The sequence below is a fragment of the Parus major genome, chromosome 3 (genome assembly GCF_001522545.3).
Source record: "Parus major isolate Abel chromosome 3, Parus_major1.1, whole genome shotgun sequence".
Classification (NCBI taxonomy): Eukaryota; Metazoa; Chordata; class Aves; order Passeriformes; family Paridae; genus Parus; species Parus major.
Genome location: NC_031770.1, coordinates 84,733,952 through 84,753,200, shown reverse-complemented (window position 1 = coordinate 84,753,200; position 19,249 = coordinate 84,733,952). Strand labels below are relative to the sequence as shown.

The 19,249-nt window shown below is 37.5% G+C and overlaps 1 protein-coding gene across 2 annotated transcripts in view; it reads right to left on the bottom strand.

Moving 5' to 3' along the window:
- Positions 1-19,249, bottom strand: part of LMBRD1 (LMBR1 domain containing 1) — a 69,232-nt gene that overhangs the window by 20,737 nt on the left and 29,246 nt on the right. For both annotated transcript variants that reach the window (XM_015622593.1, XM_015622594.1), the window contains exons 8-10: positions 7,177-7,302; positions 4,564-4,716; positions 134-198 (exon numbers count right to left, since the gene is read on the bottom strand). In XM_015622593.1, the coding sequence (XP_015478079.1) occupies positions 134-198; positions 4,564-4,716; positions 7,177-7,302 (344 nt within the window). The remainder of the gene's footprint in view (positions 1-133; positions 199-4,563; positions 4,717-7,176; positions 7,303-19,249) is intronic.

Below are 19,249 nucleotides of genomic sequence, written 5' to 3'. Positions count from 1 at the left end.
AACGAGAAGTGCAGCTCTACTGAAAGAGACGTAACATTGAAAAGAAGGGAGCTGACTCAAACCACACCAATTTTTATATTGGAGAAGAAACTAGGTAGTTTAAATGGTCAAGAAAAACCTGAAATGTACTTACTTTGACAAGAACAAAGAGACAGTGAAGAGCAATGCCACGATGATGAAGAATACTCCCCACACAATCTACAAATAAAAATTTAGAGCAATTTAACTGAAAGCGTTTGCACTTGATGCAAGAAGTGAACACTTGCCTTTGTTTCAATAGCAAACTAATCTTGGAGCACTTCAGAGCTTAAATACACTTGAAGCAGTAACTTTTTGGTAAATACTTAAGAGAAGTGCTCACAAAGCTTTTACCCTGTTAAACATAGTTTGTCAAGTACATCACATGCTCTAGTGTAATACACCAATCTCCCCCAGTGTCAAAGTGACATTAAGAGATGACACATTACATTTAATGAACATAGCATTCAGCAGAACTCACAACCTGTACTCGCTATATTATGTAGAAAGCCTTCCTTAACTATGTATACACATTTAGATTTAATTAATTAGGGAATACTGCCTTGATCACCCCACCTGTGTGCTCACCTTCCAACCGAAGGCAATCTGTGCACAGCTTACAAGGAACATCTCACCCTTCCTAAGTAAAAGCTCCCTCCTGTAGCACCATTCTGAAATGTACAATGACCAAGTCACTTGGGAGTGATGAAAAACTCAACCAAGCCCAAATGCCAGGTCCTCATTTAAACACAGAAAAGTGTTTTTATTATGCCTACCAAATACAGCACTTGAGCCAGGAACTGATTCTCCAAGCTGTCTCAACCAGAACATCTATTGTATTTCTTGTGTCATCAGCTAGTTCAGGAAACTATTCTCCTCTCCTTCTGACAAGTTTTCTCCCTCACAATCTTTTCCCTGGGGAGTTTAGGGGATGATACACAGGAGAGAGTCCAGATAGGAAACCCATCCAGTTACAGTTCCAAGAGTTTCACTGTGTTTTCCTAGAAACTCTAGTCATGGAATACAATCAAATAAGCACACTTAACTTCCCCAAACATTTTCAGATTGATAGACTTGAGACCTAGACAGAGTAATTTCAAAATTCTTTATGCAGGAACACAATGCACGGTCTCTCACATGAATGAGGGAATTTCAGGTTTTTTTTATTACCCTCAAAACTTGGCACACAACCATCACAAAAAGGTTAAGAACTTTATTACAGCTGCTTGTTAATGACACTCAGATACAATACTATTACTGTTCATTAAATTCTGAAAATAAACTTCCATCTGCAAACTCTAACACAATATTAGAACATCACTTATAAAACAACTCAAATTATGTAGGTCTTATAAGATATAGCTTTAGAGATCAGTATCAAGGTAAGCATTAAGTATTGCATTTCCCCACAATTAAATGTACCAAGATTTTACCTCTCCACAGCAAACTCCTCCTAGGTATTAGCTGTACAAGAAATAGATATGCAAAACCAATTGAGGCCAAGAGTCTGAATCTCATAATTCTTCACTACCTTCTGCCAGATATGGCCACTAGACAGGTATTTGTATCTCCTCTGGAATATGCCTGTCTTCTGAAGTGACATCTAACATTTTGAAATGTTAGTGTTAGGAGTTTGCCTCCTATCCCCACTCCCAGATCAGTCAAGCTAAGCTATTTCATCTGTGGATAATTCTGAAGTGTTACTAAGATAACCATGGAATTTCAGATTTAATTTACTCGGAGCAGAAATGATCCACAAACAGTTGGTAATGGTTTAAAAAGCCTCAAAAATAACTTCCAAGAATTGTTAATATTCACCCTGTAGATAGGCACCAAGCTCAGCAAAAGAGGTGATACTGCAGAGAACAGAGCAGACATTTCTACCTCAGCTTGACCTAGAGGCCCCCGTACTCTAGAGGACTATGCCAGAGCAGATAACCACACTTAGCCTATAGAGAATCCCACATCAGAACAAGAGGATATTTCCTAAAGGAAGCCACAGCCTACAGAGATCCCACATGTTCCTCTGACAGGAACTACAGTTCATGGAGTCCACTCACACTGGAACAGAAACAGTGTGAAGAGGAAGCAACAGCAGAGTAGAGGTGTTATGGACTAATGGCAACTCCCTATTCCCTTCTGTGCCACTCCAGAGCCGGGACTAAAGGAGTTGAGCCTTGGAGAGAAAGAGTGGGGTCTCTGTTCATGCAGATCTCAAAATAGCACTTGATTTTCTTGTATTACCTGAGGTATCTCCAGTTTGTTCCCACTGGCTGAGAAGAACACCATGAAAATACAGATACAATACTGCCAATTTATTATCGTTGAGCAGACTTCCATGTTTCATGTCCTATAGTCTTGTTCACATATTGAACAAACATAGCTATGTGCTCTGGAGTTAGTTTTCACTAATTTTTTTTTTTTATAAACTCATAGTATATGACATTTCTCCTGTTGCTGACTATCAGATGAAAGTGGAAGAAATAGAAAGAAGAGAAGCAGGAAATGTTACATTTTGTAGAAAGAAATTAGACTAATTCAACATTACTCAACAACCCCATGTTGGCCAATATTCAGTTCCCTGGGATCTTAAGATGCTCAGCTTTTGACTGAATTGAAAAACTAACAGCTTCACCTTTGAGTTAGCTTTGAGTAAAATAATTGTCAAGTGAGGCTTTCTACTTTTCAGTTTTCCCTTTAACAACAAATCCCATGCTAATAGATACCTAGCAGTATCTATTAAATAACAATTAAAGCAAGAACACTTGAGGACACAATACAAAGACAGTAGTTAACAGAAGTTTGAATGTAGACACTAAGCTAACACTGTAAAAGACCTTGAAGATAAAGTGCAATTTGTGAACATGTTATTCTGTTAGCCCCAATAAGAGTCTGCAAATCCCATAAACTGTCCCAAATATAAAACAGAAAAAGGATTCTCTATCTAGTACTTGCTTCACAAGAAATGGAATTTCTCTTGAGGTCTGAGAAGCAGCCACATATTTGAACAGTAACATCCAAATTGAAACCACTGAAGGTGAAAATGTTGTAAGACCATAAGCAAAGCTCCAAGATTTTCTGCACTTCTACATTGAATAGAAGTACTATGTATAGACAGTGAACAGATTTTCACCTTTTCTTAAAGCCCAATTGAACAACTGACAGTTATATACCTGCAAAGACATCCCAAATGCTCTTCAAGCAACAGTAAAACAGCTCTGTAAGAGTTAACATGTAATTAAGTGATAGACATTACCACCTTCATAGGACAGCTCTAGTCAAAGTAAACAAGTTCTGACATGCTTCATAGCACAACCACAGTATAAGAAAAATCTGTCAGGAAAAATTATCCACCTGCAACTCTGCTTTAGTCTGTGATTCATGAGTCAACAACTCAGTGACTGTCACAGTTACTGAGAGAATACAAAGCTTTCAAACCACAAAAACAAGGAGACGCTGGAATACGATCCAGACTGTAGGTGATAAACTGAGTAGGTAATAATATTGTATGCTTTCCTGTGAGAACACAATGAACTGTTAAAGTCACAGAGACAAAATATATGGCAAACATACTTCTCAAATTTGAGCTTTATGTGCAAAGTTACAGAAGCTTAATACTTAATATACAAGCTGTATTTTTTAAAATCAAAAGGAAGCCTCCAAACTGTTAACATGAATAGTTAGGCATATTTGTCCTTTCAATGAAAGAGCTCAGTCTGTATTTGTAATGTATCATAGCAAGGTAACTCCTCTAAGGATTGCACGCTGAAAGCTTTTGTTCAGCTGCAATTTCAGCCCAGAGCCTTCAGCTCTCAGCATTAACAGCAGCATTGACAGAAGAAATTGTTTACAACCCACCCCCCCTCTCCCCAGCTTTCCCAAAAGCAGCCTACAGTTGAAAGCAATGCTGAAATTTCTTCCTACATCTAGTTGGCAAGAAATACTTTATATGGCAATACTGTTCATAAAAGTACTAGTTTTCAAAACCAGGTATCTACTGAAAATCAAAGTCCTAAGATCAAACAGACCAAGATAAAAGCTTTGCCCTAGTAACCATCTTTTTTTGCATTGGTTAAGTTCCATGACATTAAGTTCTATTCAGCTAGCTTGCTATTTATCAAGCAATTCCTTGGCAAGACGCTTGTTCCAAATGCATATATTATCAAAGTGTCTCATTTCTGCTGGATACATGTAATATAGATTAACCTAAGCTAACTGACAGCTATAGAATTCTTCCTTCTCTTCTTCTCATTTTCGTATGTTTGATAAAAAAGAAAGATATTCAGATTTTCTATGGCAGTAGCACTACAGTAGATCAACTAGGATTTGCTAATTTTTAAATCTAAATCAGAGCTAAAACAAAGTAAAAGGTTTTCTAACAGGTCACAATTCACTTTAGGGATATCATTGTGCAGTACTCGAGTAAATTTTAAAAAAATAAAAAAAGCAGTTGATATTCAGGGTAGTAAACTTGACCTGTGATTTATGTGGGGAAAAGGAAATTGGAAGTTATTTCAATTTAAGTATCAAAAAGTGATGTTTAACCTTCAGAGGTCGAATAGCTTCACAGAACTTTGTCCACCAGCTTTTCTCAATAGACTCCAGATGCCTCTCTCTCCTTCGAAGTGTCCTTAATTTCTCTTCTAGCTGTTGTAAAGTCCGTCTATCCCTCGATGACAGAGGACGACCATCTCTGCACTGGTTACAAAAAGAGGGCAAAAGATCAAGAGTCACTAAATCAAGAAAATAGACTCAATAGCTACTTAAATTATTTACAACAACTCTAAAGAATTGCTAGTATATAATTCATACATGTATAATTTCTATGAATATCAAGAGGATGAAGTGCAAAAGTCACAAGTTGCAATAAGAGGAATTCCTATTTAGGTGGCAGGAGCCACTTTTCACAATGAAAATGTTCAAAAACTTTAACAGGGTGGATAGTCTCCATGGCTAGAAATGGTTTAAAAGTACAGTCATGATCTAAATAACCTGATCTAACCTGGAAGAGGTCCATATTTTGTGTGGAGAGTTGAACATGGTAATTTTCAGGTAACTTCCATTAAATTCCATGATTAAGCTTATATACCCATCTTGGCACTTATTTTCTTTTCAACATTCCACTCAATACTCAGCTACGTTTCTTGAGCAAGAAACATAGGTCAGATAATAGGTAGCACCACCCCAAGAATCAGTTAAATGTACCAGATAGTTTTTTAGATCATTATGCTAAAAAATGTATTTCAATTTTGAGCCTTTAAACACTGAGCAGGAACCATTACACTCTGCTGTAAAGTGAGCAGCACATCCTCACATGTCAGTTATTTGCTATAAGCAAAAGCAACAAAATGAGCATTAGGTAGCTGAACCAAAAAATTTGAACAAACAAAATTGTTTCTAACATTGATACTTTTATATTATGAACTCATACTTGGAAAAAAGATTATTTTGTAATAGGAAATACACTAAAACTATATTTTAAAGTTTCGAAATTCCTTGTTAATTTTTCTCTTATTTTAAAGGATTCTTCCTGTAAATAATATTACACTTTATACTGGTGAAGTTAAAAAAAATTAATTTGTCAAAAAGACTATGATCACATGATAGGCACACATAGCACTTAAATTGGAGATTAAAATCTACTTTTAATAGGAACATGTGTACTATACCCTGTATAGCACCTCTGACTTAAAAAGGACTTTTTGACAACAGTTCAAGCTCCCAATCCGCGAGATCGAGCTTTAATAATATAAGACTAATGAAATAAACCTTCCAGATGTACTAGTAATTATATACTATATATTGGATCTCAGCTGCATACCTCCATACTTCTAGTTTTTACTATATAGTACTCTCAGTAACACAACTTAATGCACATCTAACTGAAGAGCTAAGATTTCCATTACAGAATGTGGTAGAATCCTGACCAGAATCCATGAAACAAGAAAAACTAGTTCGCACTAAAGGTCACATTATAATATAAACATAAATTAAGAACTTTCTACTTTTTGAATCTATAGCTTAACCAGACTGAACAGTAAGACCAGTTACAAATTATGATAATCCAACATTTCCAGGGTCTTCTGTAATAAGTAATGATCCATTAGTCACAGATTTCTCATTTTTCTCATACTGATTTCAGTACAGGATAACTTTGGTGCTGTAGTACTTTGTGCAGAACCAAAACATGGTAATTTAACCAGACTATTTTTTAGATTTCTGTATTCAACAAAATATCTAGAGCACTGAAGGTGCCCACACTGTGTAGAGGTAAGCCAAGTGTCAAGGGAAGACTGTTGGAACTGCTTCAACATCTCTGAAGTCTACTATCACAGAGCACAAAACAGCACAGATGGACTGCCAGGATGGAAGTGAGGCACCTCCATGTCACTTTTCCCAAACAAGGCTGTGAAAACGCTGGTCAAGCCATTATCTGAAACGGGTTGAAAAAAAGAGGTGGGAGATTTTCCCCATATCATCTGTATATTAAAAAAACTTATGCTTCTTTGGCTTGCACTCGAAGATTGTTAAAAGTGTCTTGCTTATATGAGGCACAGCATTCCCATTAGCTGCAAAACCATCATGGGTTTACAAATGGTGTTCACATCCTAGGGATATTTAGGACTCCAAACAGCTTTCCATATGTATGCTTTTCATAAAGATATTTATAACAGCAAGGTACATTAACTGGGAAACATGAATATCTGGAGCTGTTATTTATTCATAAAGATGATTAATAGTTTGATGAATCCAAATCATGACAGCTCTATGTGCCAAGTATCCAGTGTTAACTACACTGCATTGAGTAAGTAATCAAATTGGATGTCATTTCTGGTAGCAGACTAAGTGAAGTTAGTATCTACAAAGCATCTTTTCCATGCAAGCAGGCCTCAAGAAGTTTCATTTGTTAACACTTACTAAATAAGTGTTTACACTGAAATAAGACAGAAATAACTACTGCTGCAGGACCGACAAAGAATATAATCACTGCTACAGAAGTGACCACACGTGTTTGTTCCAAAGTAAGTCAAATAACTGCAAGCTATTAATTTCTGACTTACTATTTTTTCTGGAACAAAGACTCTACAGCGTGACTATGACCTAGTAAGCAAGGAAAAAAAAAAATCATTAAGAAAGTGAGAACAACAAAAACCTTACCTTTGATTTAATCCTCAGTAAATGTTGTTCCACTTCTTCAATATCTTCAGTGTTCTCTAAACGTTCATAAGATGCACTGGTAGTTCCCTTTATCAAGTTTAGAGGCAAAGCTGACATACCATAAGCCTTAAATAAAAAGGAAACATATATGCTCAAATTTTCTGCTATCTATTTTTATCTGATAAGGCTGCTCAGTGTTGCAGCTATGAGGTATCACTACTGGGTGGTTTTTTTCACCCCATCTGCATACTCTTATTAAGGTAACCAATTCCTTTCCCCTTTTGAGCAAAACAAACCTGCTATGCAAATTCCAGCATCCCACATCACATCAGTGGTACTTAAGCATCTCATGACCACTCCGACATGTATTAAGACTTCATGTAAGCACAGCACACTGATGATTTATCACACTAGCCCTTGTTTTTTGTAAATCACATAGCTTCCAGAAAACTTAATTTTACCTCTTTAGATCAAAATCAACGTTTTGTGCAATACAGAAGTTTCTAGACATTGAACACTAGTAGTTTTAGAAGCAAAGTATACACAATTTCTTTGGACCCAGTAATCTTCAAGCTGCTTTTAAAATAAAATTGGGTTGAAAGTACCTAATTCACTAAAACCAAAATTCTGCAGTAAAGAGGAAGCAAAAGTTACGTGAACAATTGAACTCGGTTACATTCCAAGACTACTTAGATACCCATTCACATTCATACATTTTGTTGGAATTTATTCCTCATTATAAATTCCATGTCATTCCAAGTGTTTTACCAGCTTCTACATCAACAGTACACCCAGATTTTTCCAATGTCAAGTCCGTAAGCTTTTGACTAACAAAGAAAGATATTTGAGGCAAGGTAAACAAGAAAATGGCATTACTTTCTCTCTGTTACCCTTTCATTCTTATGGATCAAGGCCAAGATCAGAAGTTTCTCCAGGCAGTTTAGAGACATTAGCCATAAGCCTGTAATTTGTTTATTGTGGATGATATATTATTCTTGGTGCAGAGCTCAGCAGGAAGGTTCTTTTCTCCCTCAGCAATTAACACACACAATTTTACTAGAGCCTTTGATATCTGAACACTTGCTAACTTCAGAGAATTGTTTCGGTTGAAAAAGACTTCTAAGATTACCTAGTTCAACCAGTAACCTAAGTCCAAAGTGCAAAGTCCACCACTAAACCATGTCCCTAAGGACCATGTCTACAAGTCTTTTAAAATACTCCCAGAAGTTTGATGAGTGGTTTTCTAGATGTTCACAGAAATACCACTCCCTCCTTCAAGCACAGTTTTACATTTCCTACTGAGAATAGATTTAACATCGCTACTGTGTTAAAAATGTCACCATACATGCTGTCATAGCATGAGTTTTCTGCACACAAGACACAATTTGACCTGCTTAGAAACCTACTTTGATATAACAGTCTCATGCACTGAACCCAGAGCAAGGCACTGTCCATTTTTTGATTATATTTTTGAATATGTCATAACTTAGCCTAGACTTGACAACTGTCTATAAATGTGTGTCAGCTCTCTCCTTTGAGAGTATTAAGCTGCTTTGCCACCTACATGAGGCTGCAGATATCGTCTACCTGGAGTTCAGCAAAGCCTTCAACACCATATCCCATAGCATTCACTTGGAAAAGTCAGCAGACCACAGCTTGGACATGAGCATGCTTTGCTGGATTAAGAACTGGCTGGATGGCTGGGCCCAGAGAGTGGTGGTGAATGGTGCTGCATCCAGTCACTCCTGGTGTCCCTCGGGGATTTGTGTTGTCCTCGGTCCTGCTCAATGTTTTTACTGATGATCTGGGTGAGAGGACTGAATCTACAATCAGCACATCTGCAGATGACAAGCTGGTGGGGGGTGTTCATCTACTGGCAGGTAGAAGGGCTCAGCAGAGGGACCAGGACAGGCTGCATGGATGGGCCCAATCCAAGGATATGAGGTTCAACAAGACCAAGTGTCAGGTCCTGCACTTTGGCCACAACAAACCCCTGCAGTGCTACAGGCTGGGGACACAGTGACTGGGCAGTGGCCACACAGGACCTGGGGGTGCTGATGGACAGCCAGCTGAATGTGAGCCAGCATGTGCCCAGGTGGCCAAGAAGGCCAATGGCATCCTGGCCTCTGCCAGCAAGTGTGGCCAGCAGGACCAGGGCAGCCTGCTTGTGACATTCTCCCTCTGTACTCGGCAGTGGTGAGGCTGCACCTTGAGTGCTGTGCCCAGTTCTGGGCCTCCAGTTTAGGAAGAACATTGAAGTGCTGGAGCAAGTCTGGGGAAGGGCAACAAGGCTGGTGAAAGGTCTAGAGAGTAAGTCCTGTGAGGAGCAGCTGAGGGAGCTGGGGGTGTTTAGCCTGGAGAAAAGGAGACTCAGGGGAGACCTTATCCCTGTCCACAACTGCCCGAAAGGAGGCCACAGCCAGGTGGGGTCAGTCTCTTCTCCCAGGTCGCCAGTGACAGAACAAGAGGACACAATCTTAAGCTGTACCAGGGGATGTTTAGATTGGACATAAGGAAGAAGTTCTCTACAGAAAGGGTGACTGGGCCTTGGAATGTGCTGCCTAAGGAAGTGATAGAGTGACTGCTCCTGGAGGTGGTTTAAGGGAAGACTGGATGTGGCACTTGGTGTTATGGTATAGTTGACAAGATGGTGTTGGACTTGATCTCAAAGGTCTTTTGAAACCTACCTAATTCTGTAAAAAGCACTCTCCCACAATTCTCTTCTCTAGGCCAAACAGAAAATTCCTCAGTTTTTATTTATGGGTTGCTCTCTGCCACTTTGTAATCACATCCACAAGCCTTCATTGGAACCTCTACAGTTTACCTGTTTCATAAACTAGGGGACCAAAACTAGACAATTTCTAGGTGTGGTTTTTGAAGTGCCAAATACAATGAAAATGTCCACGCTCTTGCTGAGGCAAGCCCTAGACACTGTATTTCTGCTGCAAGGCACACTGCTGGATCATGCTCAGCTTGCTGCCCACTAGGACTTCCAGGTCATTTCCCAAATGATCAGGCCCAAGCATGAACTATTGCTTGAAATTAACTCATTGCAAGAAACTAACTTAACATCTACTAAACTTGATGTCATTCTTGATGGCCCAATCTTCCCATCTGACAATATCTGTACGGTGGCTCTTCTATCTACTTCTCCCAGGCTTGCTGTATTTCTCAGACTATACAATTACTCAACTCCCTCATCCAGGATCATTTATGAGGACTAAATAATATTGGACTAAATAATAATGTGTTAGAGACCCTAAAGAGCTCACTCAGATCAGCTAGTAGCCAAACTACAGAATTTAGGGGACATGTGAACACCATACAACATCATAAACTAGAATGCAGGTTGCAATTTATCTGAGGTCCCTCTCTGGAACCCAAAAGATTTCTAGCTAGTGCCAGTGTGCAGAAACATATAAGACGTAACTATGACATGTGCCTAAACAATTTTACAAACCTGAACTTAGAAGTAATTAGATTTCAACATCTGAGGTTTCCACCTATTCTTCAAACAGCTAATGTATCAATTAACATATCAAGTATTCACTCTATGAAATAGTTAAGAAATAAATTACAGGGCTTTAAAGATTAGTCTAAATTTCTACAAAGAAAAATACAAGTCTCAAAGTGATGTATTGTTTTGCTGTTTTTGAAAATGTGAACTACATACTTAAACATCAGGCTTGCTATAGTGATAAAGGCTATCCAGGTCCTTGCCTGAATACAGAAGACACCAGTAGTAAGACGATTATGCAAGTAAGACTCCCATCATCAGTGTGAAAAAAGGACACATTGGTCCTTCAAGATAACAAAATACAGAATGAAGGACAGAAAAATGAGTCATCTCATATGTGTCACAGGTCTGAACAGAAGCTGTATTAGCTCATTTTCAGGGCTGCATTTCCCTTCAGGCTGATAAGAAGTTCAAGGCTGCCCTGGACAAAGTTTTAATCCCCTGGGTTAGTACAAGTGTTAAATTATTCAAGGGCTATTATTTCAGGCAACTGCAACTTAACAAGCAAACAATGTATTGAGGATAGAAAAGGAAAACATGCCAAAGATGTACACTACAGCCAAGAGAGAGCTTAGTCCTGAATCAAGCTGTGGGATCAAAGTTTAGAATATGAAAAATATATTAAAACACATCAAAATAGCCTTTAAAGCAGTTAACAAAAGTTAAGTTATGCCTTTAAAGCAGTTAACAGAAGTTATGTACATGAATTTATATAAAACAAGTAATTCTTGACATATTTATACCACTGAAACAACAGATTCCAGGACTTACTTTTAGACTGTTTTTTTTCCTAGAAGTTTTAAGTTAAATAAGAGACACTGTACCAAAGAGTAAAACCACACATCCAAAGGTAATAGTCAATTACAGTATACATGCAGTTTTGCAACATAGGTGCTTCAAAAGGAACTGAGTCTGGTACTAAATACTAACTGTTCAGGTTGGTATCTGATAACACAAGTTGCAAGGATAGGTCTCTATGGCCTCAGGCTCTATATCTGCTCTTACTTGGATGTTGGATCAGCTTCATTGAAACCACATTTCTGAGTAGAAAAAAAAAAAATCTAAATTTATAATTCAACCAACTTATTTTAGAGAAGTTTCCCCTCTCTTGAATCACAACTGCTCAACACAAGACATCACCACTATCATTTAGCTTAGGGGATGGAAAGCCAAATCTTAAGAGCTCACTACCTATTAATTACAAGTTAGAAGCACCATCCATGAGTCTTGCTCTCATTTGAGTCTCTATCTACAGGCATCTCTGGATGGATGAAGCTTGTACTCATATACTTTTTGAAGTATAAGGCCTTCTACTCTAAAGGATAAGGGAAAAAACCCAGAACAATTTAGTGCAACAGAAAACCTAGCTTCCCTACCCTATTACAACAGTCTAAACAAAGCTTTTGAGACTCCTGTCTTATTTGTTACTCAGAAGTGGTAGTTCAGTCTGAGATAGTAATTTGAAAATAAATCCATCTAAAGCAGGAACCTGTAACTCCCATGAATGCAACAAATAGATCAGTACCTTTATGCAGTATCAGCTGGAAATGAAAAGCAGTGAGAAGCACGCTCTACCTGTTCTCTCAGCATGCCACTGAACCCAAATAAACTCCATACTCCATACAGAGCATTAAATACCTTATGATAAAATACATGAGCATTGTGTCTAATTTGCTTCATCTCCACTTCTCCCAGGTCCCTTTCCTTCTCATCCTGTAGCAGATTCAACTATTGTGTCATTCACAGTTAATATTTAGAAGGAAGAGCTGCTGTTCTGGTTCTTGGTCTCTTGCAGACTCAGCATGTTACAACACTTGAGACTTGCCAGACTCACATAACCCAAGGCCAGATAAAGGAAGTCTTTCCTATTAGGTGCCTGCTATGCTAATAACAGTCATTCAAACAGAAAGCAGAAGTGAAGTTGAAGCAAGTTGTAAAATCATGCCATACTGAAGTTGTTGCATCAAGCAACTACTTCAGCGATAAACTCCTGAGTATTAAAAAGATGCAGAAAGGTTTTCCACTGGAAACCGTTACCTGTAGTGTAAGATTTCTAAATTGCACAAGCTATGAAAGAGTTTCACCTAAAGGGAGTATTAAGGTGGGAACACCTAATCAACTACATCAGCCATAAGCACATAGATCAGTTGAGAGGAAGACAGAAACCACAATTTAATATAGTGAATTACTTTAAAATAGAGTTAAATGACTTAAAGCCGAACACCTACTGCAAAAAGCCTGAAGTCATTGGGCATTATAATTTAACTGGAAGTTGATTATGTTTAATTTTCTAATGTCTTATGTTCAGCTAATAAGATATGCTCAAATTATTTACCTGTGGCCCAAACAGGATGATTTCTCCTTCTTAGAGACCAAATAGAACAAGTAAATTTTTTCTCATCAGTTTGGTGCACAACCAGAATTAAAAATGAAGACAGCTTAACAACTTTTTCTGGTTACAGATATTTAAGAAATAAACTTGTGATCTCAATAAATTATCAAAAAGTACTTGTGTAGCATATCAGAATGACTTCCTACTCCATTTATTATTAGGGGTCTATATATCAAACAAGTGGATTTAAAGTTGTTATCACTGGGTTTTTTAAAAGATGTACATCTCGGGCAAGAAGTGTAGAAATAAATATTGACAAACATTTCTTGCGCAGCAGTGCCCTCTAGTGAGGTCACAAAGAATTCTTATAACCATTGTAGAAAAGACATCAGAAATGCTCTCAGATTTAAAGATACAAATATTAAAATTCCTACTTTCTTACAGCAGCTTATTTCAATACTACCCCTCAGTGTGTGACCATGAAAGACAAAATATTCAGTTCTACCAAAGACTAACAAAAATGCATCTATTCAAGTTACATGTTTTAATATATGTAGTATTTAAGAAATACAGTCAAGTATGAGCTAATTTTCTTCAATACAAATGTCCCAGTTAAAAATACTGTCCATCTAAAGAATTATTTTGGTATAGAAGATACTTTTATATACTAGTACCATAATTAGCTTTTTATTTGAATTATGCTAACCATGAGGGAAGTCACAGGATACCTTTTACCCTTCACAACAATTGACACAATTCAGTTGTTTATACTGAACAGTTTCATACGGATACAAGGCATTCCTGCCAGCATTGCTTCTGACTGAGCACGTTGGTCAGTCCAGTTAAATAGCCTCAAGGGAGTTGCACCTTCAGGCGTCACACCAACACCTGCAACACTGAATCTGTGTAAGAGGAACTGGGACTCCACCTTGACTGAAACTGTACCTTCTGTGTGGAGATGGACTGCACAGTTATCCTGAAAAGTAATCTGACAAGGACTCAGCATCTGCCTTCTTCTAAAGCCATGTCTCCATCTTTGACTATCTATTCATACTACCATTCAAAAATAAAAATTTGAATTCAAGGAGCTTATTTCCAGAACATCGTTAAGCACAGCAATAGTGCCAGCAGTTCATATATCTTCCCTTAAATTATGAGGGGTAAAGGACAAAGCCTACTAAAAGCATCTGAAGATGGAAAACTCCTTCATGGACAGTAGGCTATTTGTTTCCTCTAAAAATCTCACTCCATACAGCTTCAAAAATCATTTAATGTGTTATTTGGTAAAATTTCAGTTTTTCATGGGAAGTTTTAGCATCCAATCTTCAGAGCACATTACTTTTTGAATAACATTGTTATAAAAAACATCTCAAAGCATGGAACAGATTGACCAAACAAAACAGGTATGTTCACTATGCAATTCTTGCATGATCTGCAGTACACAAAATGAATCGTGCTCTGAGCACTTGTTTCTCCATTTCTCTATTCTTCATTGCAGTATCCTGCTATACATTCACCTTCATTTCTCATAATAATGTTTATTTTCCATCATACAGACAAACTATTTGTCAATGTTTAAGTGGGCAAAAAAATGCTGTCAAGGTTTCTAAGATAAAGAAGCCAAATACAACAGTCTCTATACTACAGCTGTTCTGCAACATGCTGTGAACTTGTGTTTGCTGGGCATAACATCTGTGAGAGAGTTAACTCTGCTTCAGTTAAAATACTGACCATAATTATTTTGCCTAGCTGTCACCTTCAATACTGTTCCATCAGGCTTAGGAAAGCATTATCAACAGATTAATCTACTTTCCAATTCTAAAATTTTAAAGTACAAAGCTATCATTTATCCATCCGTTTAATATCCACAGTTCTCCAACAGAATAGTAGGAATCAGGCTGTTAAAACAACCATCAAATTGGTTTGTTATTTTGGCAATTTGTTACTTCATAGAGAAGTGAACCTAATAAAAGAATTAAATTTCTTTTCAATTTCAGAATTGGCATTGAAATGATTAAATAGTAATGATCATGAATGCTACTAACATCTCTATTTCTTAATAGCTGTTTGACATCTGCTTAAAAGAGTATCACTCACTGAGTGCTTTTAAGGTTAGACAGATTCTTAAAGGTTTTAAGCTCTTTGGTTGTTAATATATCAACTGGAGGAAAGTAAATGATAATCTGGACAAAAATTAGGTGTGAAAAGGTCATCACATTTGTGAGCAGCTAAGCTAATCTTTCAAACATTTCCTCTTTCAGGACAGAAAATAAAAAGAGCATATTATAGTTCCATAAGAAATCAAATAATGCTTATTAGATGTTTGGAAAAATTACAAAGCAAATTATAATTATCCTTCAAGGACATGTTAAATAAGATGCACAAGATCACTCAAAAATTAATCTGCCCATCATTGTATGAGTAACTTATTATTCTGTCTTGAATTCAAACAGCAATCTGGAGCTGACAACAACTATTGTTCTAATACCTAAGGCCATGTAGAACCATTTCAATGCAAAACACATTAATGAAAAAATAGATGCAAACTACATCATCTGTGAAACTGTTTCAAACTCTTCCCCCAGCCAAAATCAGCATAGCACTGCAGGCCTAATTTATCATTTTCTCATTACTATTCCATATTTATACAGATAGAAAGCTGTCAGTATAAATCATCAAGGTCACGGATTTGCAAAGCCCCCCACTGAAGGTCACTTGTCCACATGTCTTACAAAAGAATTCTAAGTACCAAGCAGTGTACTTTAGTACTATACATTATGTAATGCCAAAAAATAGAGTTTGTGATAAAGCTTGAAAACAGAAAAGCAACTACCAATTAAGGATTATTATTACTATTATTGTATTTTTATTTATATATTATTTTTACGTTCAAGAGAATTGAAACACATTAAGACATAGGTGTAAATAATGTTGTTCGTTTGAAGATTGCATACACTTGAGAAAATGAGATGTATGCTTATGCTCTTACCAGTAATATTAACATATCAAGTGAACTTTTGTAGACTTCATCTATGTTATTCACCCACACTATTTTACTATTCCCCCTTAAAAAGTTAAAAATTTAGCATACACGTCTTTCCTAGTTGCATCTTTCCTGGTCTTCCAAACTGTCAATTAAAATCAAGAAAAGATTATTCTTCAATGTATTCGGTAAGTAAATGCAACATGAAGTTTTAGGCGTTATAGTCTAAAAAAATATGCTAAAAAGTATTAGATATCAGTCAAAAGAAACAGAACTGCAGCTTTTATATTTTTACATCCATTTATAGACAGAAGCAACTTTGCTTTTTGTCCAACCAAGTTGCAAAGTTACATAGTTACGAAAAAAGAAATTTTTACTACTTAGATTAAGAATAGGTATTAAAAGTTTGGTTGTTCCCCTACTCTGAATTGGCAGTCTCCCTTTCACTCACCCAATGAGCTTCTGAAAATTGCCACCTATCAAAGTACTTCAAAGTTATTAGTATCTTCTGACACAGAATCATCTTGCACAGGCTAGCAGTTACTAAAACAGAACTAATTTATTTTCTGACATTGCAGTTTTGCAACAAAGTGCCCACTGCACTTTTTAAGACACTAGTTGTACTGAGGTGAACAACTCATATTAAGAATCTCGCATAAATCTCTTTTTCCCCCGCAAATTAACATCTGTGACGGAATAAATAGTTGTCCAATGTAAGCTAAGTAAGGTTTATAACAATAAAATCACTATTATGGAAAAAATTAATCCAATGAAGAACCATCTTCTTGTCAATCATTGTCACCTCAACCATTTGGCTAATGACCAAAGCTTAAAGAGAAGACACCCTCACACCATAAGGTACAACACAGTGTGACCCATTGGTACCACTGTAAACCCTGCAGATCCACAGAGCAGAATGCCGGAGGTTTGGAACTCTGGAGGTTATCTGGTCCAACAGCTCTGCCCAAGCAGGGTCCCCTAGAGCTGCTTGTCTAGGACCACACAGATATGGCTCCTGAATATCTCCAAGGAGGAGACTCCACAATCTCTCCAAGAAACCTGGACCAGTGGTCAAGTGTTTCAGCTTGTGCCCTCTGTCTCTGGCCCCATTCCTAGGTACCAGTAAACACAGCCCAGCTCCATACTCTTCTTACTCTTCCTTCAGATGTTTGTGCATGACTTCCCCTAAGTCATCCTTTAATCTTGGTTGACAGTCCTGGCTTCCAGCCCTTCCTCATAAGAGGAAAGTTCCTTGATTACCCTTGTAGCCCTCCACCAGCCTCCCTTCTACAGCTCCATCCCTCTCGTACTGAGAAGCCCAGAACTCCAGGTGTGGCCTCACCAAGGCAGAGAATACAGCATCACCAACAACCTGCTGGCAGTACTCCTCCTAGTGCACTTCAGGATACCACTGGCCTTCTCTGCAGCAAGACTACATTCCTGGCCCATGGTTAATTTGGTGTCCACCAAAATCCCCAGGTCCTTCTCAGAGCTGCTTTTCTCTTAAGTGGTCCCACTGCATATGAACACATTCATTCCTCCTCAGCTTTGCATGTTCCCCTGGTGAATTTGATTATGTTCCTGCCCACCACTTCTCCAGCCTAGGTAGGTCCCTCTGGATAGCTCCAATATAAACTCCAGAGGGTCTTCTCCCAGTTCTGTATCACCTGAAAGTTTTCTGAAAGTTCTCCTCCATCATCCTGACCATTAATGAAAAAGTAGAATAGGACTGGAACCAGTATCAGTCCCTGGCATACACCACAAGTGACTGCCCTACAACTAGACCTCATGCCACTGATCACTCTCAGTGGGCCTAGATACTTAGCTAATTCTCAATTCACCTCACTGTCTGCTCATCCAGCCCATACTCACAAGCTTCCCTATGAAGATCTTACAGGACAGGCTCAGCATGGGCTACACATACATTTTCCAAACATGGTGAAGCCACATCACAACAAGAGATGTTGTACCATGCTATAACAGTACAGTAGTGTACTGTGAAGAGCTGAAGGCTGACATGGGAAGTCCTACTCTGAAAACAGCTCAGCTCAAAACTGTTCCTCAGAAAAAAAAAATTTGGAGCTTCAGAATTAAGTGCTATGCAGATCTGTCCATAAACTTGCTACCAGAATTTTGAATTATGTTTAAAAGTGGTACTGTAGCAATATGAATAAGATCTAGAGACAGTACTCCTTTAAACTGTTATACACAATTAGAAAGAACTCATGTTGAAAAACATTCTGCTTGAATGCATATCTAATTGATTTTTGGTTTCTTTGGTCCTGACCCATATGTTAACTACAGTTCAAGCTTTTGGGAAATTTAGACACTTCAGTTCTGTGCCCACATCTTAAAATTAAGTACCTTAACTGCTCACTGGAACAACCATAATTAAAAAAAAAAAAAACAACAAAAAAAACAAACAAAAACCCAAAACTAAAAAAGGCAAAGTTTACAGTGGAAATGTAAGGAAGCAATTTGAGAATTTACTGTTATGGACATTTAATAAGGTGAGACACTTGTCAAATACAACAAAGATGTCTGCTTTAGATTATCCTTATACACTACTGCCAAAAAGTCTAGCCTCATGCTAGACACCTCTGATCTTGCTTCACAATCAAGTGTTAGAGAAGCTATGTTCTTCCTGTAGTGTAGTAGAATGCTAACACTACTGGAAAAAGGTTCTGACTCAAAAATCACACAGCTCACAGCCAGACACCCAGAGTAGACAGTGTTGCCACATTCTGCAGGACTGCCCCAAATATCACCACATGGAAAACTAAACAGAACAAGCCAATTTATGTTCCATTTAAAGTGTGGAGTTAAAGTTCTCCAAATACTCCTTTTACTGCTTAATCATCTTCCTTGCATCTCATCTTGTCATCTGAATAACATGGTGTTAAGAAATACCATAAAACATTTAATTTTCTCCTTCATTCAAATATTAGCTCCTGACTCCTGAAGATATATCCTAGCAAGCATGGAACTAGAATTAAAATCTCATTCTTACAATAATTATTGCTTTTTAGTAGGTACCAAAGACATACACAATCTTCTGTATTAAGTTATCAATGAAAGTAGTTGTGAATTTTCTCACTTGACCTTCTCTTGGAAAAGTAACTTTTGCACTAACTTCTTAAGCTAGTTATTTCCATGCTAATACCCTCCCTAGTAATTTATCTTAAGAGATGAGATACTTTCAGGATCAGTACTTATTACTAATACCTCCCAAAACTAGTAT